This window comes from Brassica napus, chromosome C9 (genome assembly GCF_020379485.1).
Source record: "Brassica napus cultivar Da-Ae chromosome C9, Da-Ae, whole genome shotgun sequence".
Classification (NCBI taxonomy): Eukaryota; Viridiplantae; Streptophyta; class Magnoliopsida; order Brassicales; family Brassicaceae; genus Brassica; species Brassica napus.
Genome location: NC_063452.1, coordinates 62,471,125 through 62,481,964, shown reverse-complemented (window position 1 = coordinate 62,481,964; position 10,840 = coordinate 62,471,125). Strand labels below are relative to the sequence as shown.

Below are 10,840 nucleotides of genomic sequence, written 5' to 3'. Positions count from 1 at the left end.
GGACATGTCTACATGAGAAAGAGAATACTAATATTAGAACAATAGATTGTTTGGTTATCATTGACCCAATCGCTGATGTTGAGTTTGCACAACTGGTGTGGCAACATCATGTAGTTGGGACTGTTCCTATGTGGTCCGATTTTATCTTCACCAAGAGGGTATTTACAGGCCCATCCATAGACCTAGTCACCAACAGCTTCATTCAGTTTTTATCGTGGTATTCAGAGTTGACGACCGTGGAAGGTATTATTGGATTATACAAAACAGCGCATGAAGAGACTGGGGACAAGGTGGCTTTTATTTTCTTCACCGAAAACATAGAAGATGGAGACTTTCTTTGTTTATGGAAGTTTTCTACGATGAGAAAAAGAGCTATCCATAGAAGAAAAATGATTAGACAGTGGGAAAGAAGCAAAAAACCTATCTTTGGAAAATTTAATGTTATACATTTCTAGAGTTTTCTGTTTTTGATTACATCTGAATCATTTCTCTTGGTAGTCTTAGAACATTTTTATGTTTGTTTGAGGATTTGCCTTTTGGAGAGTTTTTTGTTAGAGCAATTCCAATGGTAGTTTTGGTATATTATTGGTTAAATTTTCAAGAATTTTAGTATATTTTTAATTAAGTAATAATTATTAATCACATACATTAATATGTAACTTGATAATTCCATGGTAAATAAATAATTACCATGTTGCTCTTATAAAATATAGTTTGAGACAGAAAAACTAAAAAAAAAAACTCATCTACTCGAAAAATGAAAAAACATTCCGTAGCGGCGGCCCATCAAACACTCATATCGAGCCTCAAAAGCCCATTTGTTATGAAACTTAAAGACGAGAGTGGCGCCGAGATAGTTATCGCATTCGTCGGGAAAAAAAAAACACATTTGCAGAAGCCTCAACGATGGAGATTAGAGACGACTACAAGTTCCTGAGAGTCGAAGACGCTTTCAAGGCGTTGCATCTCAACATCAGCCTCATCGGAGTCATCGTCGAGTTAGACTTTCCCACCGCATCTGGTATCTCGAATCCCTCTCTCCCAAAACCCCCTTCGCAAACCCCCAATATATATATAGCTTCGTCGCTGATGATTTTAACTTGTTTTTAGATTGTTCATGTACGTTGAAAATCATCGATCCGTGGCACTCGGGATCTGGCCTTCCTGTAAAGTTCATCGCTCGTGCGAATCGAGCGCTTCCTCGAGTCGAATCGATCGGGGATGTAATCTTCCTCTCGAGTGTGAAGGTGGCGATTCATACACTACCATTCGTGTGCTCTTGTTGATTGATGACAGTCTCTTTGTTATTAAAAACGCAGATTGTGCTTGTTAATCGGAAGATCACTGCTCTCTACAACGAAACGTCGTCGTCGTTTGCGTTATTCAACGGGGAGCCTGGAGAGGGGTTTGTACCGTACCAGTCTTCGCCTAAGTTTCGGATTAGAGATCAGGATAAGAGCTTTTTATCAAATCTCAGAGAGTGGATGATAACTTATAAGTTTGACGATGGTAAAGCATTGTTCATTGAAGATTCCATATGCAATTGGTTGATTTTTTTTTTTTTTTTTTTTTGCTTTTGTTTATGGTAGGGTCATGTTGTTTCACATCCCTGAAAGATATCAAAGAAGGGGAACATTTAAACCTTAATTGCCAGGTTGATTGTTTTTGGTCTTATCTTTCTTTTTATTTAAGGAACTGGACTTTTTTCCAGATTGGAGATTATGGTCTTTTGACATTGTTTCTCATTATTTATTGCTCTTCAAGATTGTTCACGTTTCCAAGGACGATAAAGATAGGTGTTACATCTTTGTTTGGGATGGAACTGAGATGCCACCGTGCAGTTTCGTGGCAAAGTAAGTCTGTGTACTTCTCCCTATTCTAGCTCTTCTTTTGAATATTCCAAACGTAATGTGTTGGTTCTTGAGAGCTCAGTGTTTTGGCTTACAAACAGGTCAGAAAGGCTTCCTTTATGTGTTGAACCAGAGATGATGCTGCCCACTCATGTGTTACGCACGTTTCCTACTTTTGGTTCAGTCTTGAGGATCATAGTAGAGAATGTTACTGAGAAGCAGGCCATTCAGTGTCTTCAGCCTGGTCAACACGTGAAGTTTCTGAACCTTTTCCTCCAAGTAAATATGGGGTTATGGAGCGCCACTTTTAGTCCCTCTACAAAGATGCAGTACACACCGAGGAGAGAAATGCAATCCTTTTCACCTCAAAGGTTTGTCTCTTAACACTTTCTTCTTATCCTGTGATTTGATTTCATGCCCATTTGTTCTTAAACTTTTTTAAAAGATTTCTTACAAATTGAGAATGTGCAGAGAGAAGTTCTCATCGAGATGGAACCCCATCACACGCTGTATTAGTAGTCCTTCTCACTCAGGAATCACAGGTTATAACTCATAGTTTATTTTCTTGAGCTTTCGACTTCACTTAGCATAATGTTGAAGGTTATTTTGGTAATATATTTTTAGGGGTTGCCCATGAGGACGCTCCATTTGTTACTCTGATGGACATCCTGACCTATAGCAATGTATTGTATCCCAAAAGCTATCATCTAATCTTAATTTTTCGAGCAAAACTAATGTTTAGAAAGACTTTCTAAACTTGATGTTTAGTTATGCTTACGCAGGTGACTGCTAAATTCAGGTGTGTTGTTCGGTTCATACAAGTGTTTCCTAGAGATGTCAGAAACTTCCACGATTTGAACGGCAAATTCAAACTGCTAGCAATACTAGAAGATGCAACCGCCAGAATCCACGCTTCTCTGTATGCTGATGAAGGGGTAAATATTCTATTCAATGTTATGTTCCAAGGATTCCTTCAAGGGATTGTCTTTTATATATATATATATGTATCCGCCATTATGACAGGATAAGTTTTTCGGGTGCGACCCATCTGATGAAGAAGCTCTGATCAAGAAGCTGAATAAATTGCTGGGAGGTGATAGGATGAACGAAGCTCCAAGAAATCCTCTATGGGTGCAGTGTTGCTTGTTCTCTTACTACAGAAACAAAAATGATCAATGGGGAAGCAGAAGATTCCGGATTTTTGATACATGGATCAACGCTAAATGAGACGCATTAAATCAATGACTATCAAACAGTTAATTATTGTTACCACAGTTGTTAACATTGACAAATGACAAGAAGTTCATATTGTTAATTCCGATGGTTAAGTAGTTTTAGTCGTCAAGGTCACTGATTTGACATTGTGATTAATCATGTTTACCATCTCTGATGAGGTTTAACACCACTAAGTAGTTCTTTCTCTATTTCAAAATAATACACATTTTAGATTTTTCACACGGATTAATAAAACATACTAAATTTTAATACTAAATGCATAGTTTTTGTGATTATCTATTTCTCATAATTTTAAATCAATAAAAATTCAAAAATGCAATTAATTCTTTTGAAGTTAATAATTAACCATTATTAGTTGATAGAATATAATTCTAAAATATGTTTCATTTTGGAACGGAGAGAATAGTAAATTTAAATATTATATATCTATTTTATTTTCATGGAACCATACAATAAAAAAATACTTATTGTTGAGCAAGAAACTGATCTTCTTGAACAAATGCTGATTTATTAAGCTTGTCTCTTTGGCTCTGGTTCCTCAAGTAGTGGCACATGCAAACAGGGTTGTATTTGTGTTGGTGTCGATGAAAAACATCCATGTGGTGTCAACTCTTGATCCTCCCTGTTAGCAAATCACTTTCGGATATCTCCATTCCCACCTCTACCTTCTGATTTTCCCCATGAAGAAGATCGAAGAAACCCTTGAGAAGAGAATGATGCAGATAGATATTTGGATATATCTTAATTATCTAGTTTATTACTTATTTTAATATTTATCTTAATTAGTTAGAATTATCTTTAATGATTTTTAATAGTTTTAAGGTTATTTAGTTTTCATATAAATAGGTTTACTATGCCTAGAGTTGTATTAAGACTTTGATAATTAATAAATTAGCTGTTGCTTTATACCTTGTTCGATTTGATTAAATTCATCAAGTAGGAAGTTAGTCTTAAGAAGCTATCGAAAGAAACTCTTCATCGATCCAAGAATAGATCTCTAAGAACCCTAAAGTTCATAGATCGACCATTCAACATATTTGTCCGCTGCATCAAACAGGTTAAATGCTATTCGTCTGCAAGGAAATCGAGCGTACAAGGGAGTACTTGTTGTCTAGTTTGCTTCAAGAGCCCATAGCTAGTTATTTGGTTCGTTCTTTACAGGATTAGCTTATTCTTTATACAAAACGCTCTTCAAAATTAAAAAAAAAAACACTTGATGTAACAAAGATCTTTTTGATTGAATATAACTTCACAATCACTCAAAAAAAGAAAAGGAAAAATAATTCTAGAACAGTCGAGACTCAACGCAAAAGGTGATGGAAAAAGACAATCATTCAAAAGAAAAAGACCTTTTTCCATCACCTTTTGCCTTGAGTTTCTGCTATTTTAGAATTATTTTTTCTTATTTTTCCTTAAAAGATTTCCATTTCAAAAGGCAAATTGAGGCCAACAACTCAGAAAACAAATACCAGGCTCAACCTGTTGGATTTCCCTCCTTAAGCCCAAAACTAATCAAATCATAATCAAGCCTTAGTCCAAGAAGAAGAAACATCTAGAGAAAAGTGGAGAAGTATAGAAGAAGAATTGTGTAGAAGAAGAGAGAAAGTTACGGAGTTAGATATTTTGAAATAAATAATAATTTAGAGAAATCTAGAACTTGTTGGAGTGTGCTCCTTCACTTGTATAAATAGGGGTGCTTAGCACCATTTGTAATCATCCAAGAATCAAGAAAAACAAAGAGAGAAAATATTTGTAAGAGAGAGTTTCCAAAAACAAAATCTTTGTAGTAAACCCTTTCCTAAATATTAAGAGTCTTCTTCTTAAATTTTCTAGTTGTCTAATACCATCTTCATCTCATCGATATTGGATAATTTTCCCAACAGCTGGTATCAGAGCAAGGTTACCGTTATCTTTGAAGAAGTGAAGATGGAGGCCACCGTTACCTTTGAAGGTGACATGTTCAAGCTCACGACGGACAACTTCTCTTATTGGAAACCGATGATGGAAGATCACCTTTATTGTAAGGATTTGCATGAGCCCATCATCATGAAGGATAAGCCGGAAGGAAAGGATGATAAAGCATGGGAGATTCTTAATAGAAAGGCGGTTGCCGTAATCCGTAAGTATGTCGACCGATCTCTTTTTGAACATGTCTCTACCTACACAAATGCTTTTGAATTATGGACAAAACTTGAATCCATGATTCAAAAGAAAACACCTCGAAACAAAGCTCTTCTTGTTCGACGGTTGGTAAAGTTGGAGTACAAGGATGGCCAGAGCATGATGGAGCACTTGAACAATTTCAAGGGGATTGTAAATCAGCTTAACAAAGTTGATATGAAGGTTGAAGACGAAATGCAAGCCCTTTTACTCCTCAGTTCACTGCCGGAGAGTTGGGACACACTAGTTGTCACTCTAAGCAATTCAGCACCGGAGGGAAAGCTTACCATGGACACCGTCACTGATAGCCTTCTAAACGAAGAAGTTCGCAGGAAGGAACGAGGTTCGAGTTCATATTCAGAAGCTAACATTGTTGATAGACGAGGTAGAGAAGAGACTCGTGGTCAAAACCGAAGCAGAGGACGAGACCAATCTCGAGGAAGATCCAAGTCACGTCCGAGAGTTACTTGCTATTACTGTGGCAAACAGGGTCACATGAAGTCGGAATGTCGGTTTTTCAAGAAAGACAAACAAGCCGGTAATATCAAACCAGACCGGTTCAATCCTACAAAGAAGCATGAAGAAAAGACTACCACCATTGTGGAAGACCAGAGCGAAGAATTATATCTCGTTGGAGAATGTAATCTTAGCTCTGATGATAGCTCATGGATCGTTGATTCTGGTGCTTCTTTTCACGTCACCCCTCATGGAAGCTTCTTCACAACCTATCAAAGTGGTGACTTTGGTAATGTTCAAATGGGAAATCAAGGAAGAAGCAAGATCATTGGAAAGGGGGATGTTATTCTTACATCAAACACTGGATGTAAGATAGTTCTCAAGGATGTGAGACATGTTCCCGACATGCGACTCAATCTCATATCAACCGGAAAGCTCGATGATGTCGGCTTGGACAGTCATTTTGGTGGTGGCAAATGGAAGTTAACCAAAGGAAGTTTGATCATGGCTCGAGGAAGAAAAGAAGGCTCATTATACGTGACTCAAGCCAAGCTTTGCAAGGAAGAAGTAAACGTTGCAAGTGATGACATCGATATATGGCACCGAAGACTCGGGCATATGAGTGAGAAAGGTTTAAGTATACTTTCTAGCAAGAAACTTCTTCCTGATATGAAAGGTATTTCTCTCTCACCATGTCATGATTGCTTAGCCGGAAAACAACATAGGGTCGCTTTCCGAAGATCATCTACGCCTATGAGAAGAAAGCATATTCTTGATCTTGTGCATACTGACGTATGCTCCATGTCCGAGAAATCCAATGGAGGGGCATCATATTTCGTCACCTTTATTGATGACCATTCAAGGAAGGTATGGGTATACCTTTTGAAGTCAAAAGATCAAGTTCTTGATGCTTTCAAGGAGTTTGTAGCCCAAGCAGAGCGAAGTACGGGTCAAAAACTCAAGTGTGTTCGATCTGACAATGGTGGAGAGTACCGAGGTCCCTTTGAAGCGTTTTGCAAAGCTCATGGAATCAGGATGGAGAAGACACCACCAAAGACGCCACAACTGAACGGGCTAGCTGAAAGAATGAATCGAACGATCACAGAAAGAGTTCGGTGCATGCTCTCTCACGCTAAACTACCCAAACCATTTTGGGGAGAAGCCATAAAGACTGCAGTGGACGTCATAAATCTTACACCATCAGTTCCTTTGGAAGGCGATGTCCCGGAGGAAGTTTGGTCGGGTAAGAAGGTCTCTTACAACCATTTGAAGGTGTTCGGTTGCAGAACGTTTGTCCATATACCTAAGGATGAACGAGCCAAGCTAGACTCTAAGACTAAAGAGTGCATTTATCTTGGATCACCAAAAGACGAATTCGGCTATCGGCTTTGGGATCCGGTTAACAGAAAAGTTATCCGGAGCAGAGATGTTGTTTTCTTCGAAGATCAAACAATCGAAGACATCAACAAATCAAAGAAACCAAAGCTAAGGGTTGTAAGGAATGAAGATTCTCATAAGCCTCAAGATCATGAACAAGTGATTGGAGATGATGGCGAAGGGGATCCAATCATGGATCCGAATGGTGATGAAGGTGAAGAAGAAGTTCAAGTGGAGCCAGAGGAAGAACATGAGCCAAGAAGGTCTGGAAGAGAGACAAGACCATCTGTAAGATATTATCGAGATGAGTACGTTAATCTTACAGATGAGGGGGAGCCTCAAAGCTATGAGGAGGCCATAGGAGACACCCATAAAGATAAGTGGGTTGAAGCTATGCAAGATGAAATGCAATCCTTGCATGATAATCACACTTATGAGCTGATGAAGCTACCAAAAGGAAAGAGAGCCTTGAAGAACAAGTGGGTGTATAGGTTGAAGTATGAAGATAGAAGCTCAAATCCAAGATACAAAGCTCGATTGGTTGTGAAAGGATTCAACCAAAAGAAAGGCATAGATTTTGAAGAAATATTCTCTCCAGTGGTGAAGATGTCCTCTATCCGAGTGGTTCTTGGTCTAGCAGCAGTTCTAGACTTGGAGATTGAACAACTCGATGTCAAGACGGCCTTTCTACATGGTGAACTCGAGGAGGAGATCTATATGGAGCAACCTGAAGGATTCAAGGTTCCAGGAAAAGAAGACTTGGTGTGCCGATTAAAGAAGAGTCTTTACGGTCTCAAGCAAGCCCCAAGACAATGGTATAAGAAGTTTGACTCCTTCATGGTGGATCACAACTTCAAGAAAACCAAGAACGATCATTGCGTTTTTATAAAGAGGTACGAAAGCGGCGACTTTCTCATATTATTACTCTATGTTGACGATATGTTGATTGTGGGCCAAGATCGCAACAAAATAGCCGCATTGAAGAATGACCTAGGAGAGTCCTTTGCAATGAAAGATTTGGGGCAAGCGAGACAGATTCTTGGAATGAAAATCACTCGGGATAGACCAAAGAAGCTTTTGTGGTTATCCCAAGAACGATATGTTGAAAGGGTGTTGGAGAGATTCAACATGAATAAGGCAAAGCCAGTGAACACTCCACTTGGTGGACATTTCAAGTTATGTTCGGAGCAAAGTCCAACAAGTGAGAAAGAGAAAGAAGAAATGAAGACTACCCCATATGCATCAGCAGTAGGCAGTCTCATGTATGCTATGGTGTGCACCAGACCGGACATTGCCTATGCAGTAGGAGTTGTGAGTCGCTTTCTAGCGAATCCAGGAAAGGAGCATTGGAAAGCAGTTAAGTGGATCCTACGCTATCTACGAGGCACAACGAAGAAGTGTCTATGTTTTGGCAATGGAAAATTGGAGCTGAACGGTTACACCGATGCAGATTGGGCTGGTGATAAAGATTCAAGGAAATCAACATCAGGATTTGTGACTACCTTTGCAGGGGGAGCTGTTTCCTGGCAATCGAAATTACAAAAGTGTGTTGCCTTATCCACAACGGAAGCGGAGTACATCGCAGCAACGGAAGCATGCAAGGAGATGCTATGGATGAAGAACTTCTTGCTTGAGTTGAGAGTAAAGCAAGACAAGTACAACATGCTATGTGACAACCAAAGTGCTATTCACTTAGCAAAGAATCCAACGTTTCACTCTCGCTCAAAGCACATTGATATCCGACATCACTGGATCCGAGAAGTTCTGGAAGAGAAGCTCATACATCTCACAAAGGTACACACCGACGAAAATTGGTCAGACTTTATGACCAAAGTATTACCGATCAAGAAGTTTGAAGATTGCTGCAAAGGCACAGGCATGGCGACTGTTTCGGGCTAAATCGGGAAGGGGGAGATTTGTTGGATTTCCCTCCTTAAGCCCAAAACTAATCAAATCATAATCAAGCCTTAGTCCAAGAAGAAGAAACATCTAGAGAAAAGTGGAGAAGTATAGAAGAAGAATTGTGTAGAAGAAGAGAGAAAGTTACGGAGTTAGATATTTTGAAATAAATAATAATTTAGAGAAATCTAGAACTTGTTGGAGTGTGCTCCTTCACTTGTATAAATAGGGGTGCTTAGCACCATTTGTAATCATCCAAGAATCAAGAAAAACAAAGAGAGAAAATATTTGTAAGAGAGAGTTTCCAAAAACAAAATCTTTGTAGTAAACCCTTTCCTAAATATTAAGAGTCTTCTTCTTAAATTTTCTAGTTGTCTAATACCATCTTCATCTCATCGATATTGGATAATTTTCCCAACACAACCTACCCATATCCGGAAAAGCAAAAGCTGCATTAAGGAAACAGGTCGGAGCGGATGAGTAGAGATTCAGTTTGCTCATCAACAACAGATTCTCCCAAGGAAAAGCCACCTGCTACGTCTCAACTCCAATCGAAAATTTATATTCTACAATCCACATAACCATACTGAGAATATGTTGAAGACTATCTGCCAATCCAAAACAACCATGACATGAAAAGCATCACATATATATGTTTTTAAGACTATCATAAGTAGCTGCCAATCCAAAACAAACTTCAAAAATCAAAAGTAGCTGCCAATCGAAAACAAAGTTAAAACCGGTACATGGCCACATCAACCAAATAAGAGATGGAAAGCGTTTTCTCTCCTCCCCACGTTCTCACAAAGACATAATTAGAGTTTCTCCTGCTCCCACACAGTAATGTGCCAATGACATGTTGTCCTTCTTTAGAAATCCGGCTTTTCCCCATAACTTCTGTTTGTTTGCTGGAATTTGGATCTTCCTAGCTATTTTTCTCCTTCAAACTTGCCACGTTTTCTGATAACGACTGCAGAGTGATCTCAGTGACTTGCTCACTGTTCACGTTTGGAAAAGAAACCCTGATTGTAACAGAACCCTGAAAATGTGCGACTGCTGATCAGTTACAAGTCAAGTCAAACAAGAAAAAAAAACAGGGAAAAAACGTTAACCGAATGTTGAACGAGAAACTGGTCTTCTGGAACAAGTGCTGACTTATTAAGCTTGTCTCTTTGGTTCTGGTTCCTCAGGTAGTGACAGTGGCGGAGAAGGAAACGCCACTGAGATCCCTTTGGAAGCGGCACAGGCAAACAAGGTTTCTTTGCAAGCATGTTGGTTAGGTTTACTCGCTGGCCGCTTCCAGTAAGGCATTAAAATTTTAGCATAAGCATCAACAAGCTCAAGTAGAACATTAAATCTGCAATCACTTGCATTGATAAAGGCAAATTGGGGTTTCGGGTTCATAGTCACACTATTCACCAAATCGGGCCAGAAATGCCTCCCATACCGCACCACAAACTGAGCTGTGAGTTTGATAACGCCAAAATCATTGGGTTTCATCCCTTCAGGACACTTAATTTCTACAACTGGAGGCTGTGCAACATAATTAGTAGAACAAGGAGGTTTGATACATTGTTTCTGATGAGCATTTCGGTATTCAACAATCTTGTTTCGATAAAAAGCGAGATAAGGATGGTTGGGGATCCTCAGAAAGTTGTATAGTTTATTATTCACATTATCCTCCAAGAACCTGCTCTCCATCCACAACCCATGCTTGGCGACCAAACGTGCAGTTCCCTCCATAATAAACCTGACTTCTGGATCAATGTTTGGATCATCCTCACTTGAACTGGACATCTTTTTCTACCAAAAAAAACAGATGAACAATCAGATCTTCTATAGGTTGATTAAGGAGGAGATAA

General features: G+C 39.0%; 1 protein-coding gene and 1 pseudogene across 1 annotated transcript; one reads left to right on the top strand and one right to left on the bottom strand.

Moving 5' to 3' along the window:
* Positions 1-849: 849 nt before the first annotated feature.
* LOC106384115 (protection of telomeres protein 1b) lies at positions 850-3,300 on the top strand. Its single transcript, XM_022715576.2, has 10 exons — positions 850-1,021; positions 1,111-1,247; positions 1,320-1,509; positions 1,590-1,654; positions 1,765-1,853; positions 1,952-2,221; positions 2,322-2,392; positions 2,475-2,533; positions 2,633-2,785; positions 2,874-3,300. Exons 1-10 carry the CDS (start codon positions 907-909, stop codon positions 3,075-3,077), a joined length of 1,353 nt encoding a protein of 450 aa, XP_022571297.1. The 5' UTR covers positions 850-906; the 3' UTR covers positions 3,078-3,300.
* Positions 3,301-9,757: 6,457 nt separating this feature from the next.
* Positions 9,758-10,775, bottom strand: LOC111203657 (annotated as a pseudogene).
* Positions 10,776-10,840: the final 65 nt, after the last annotated feature.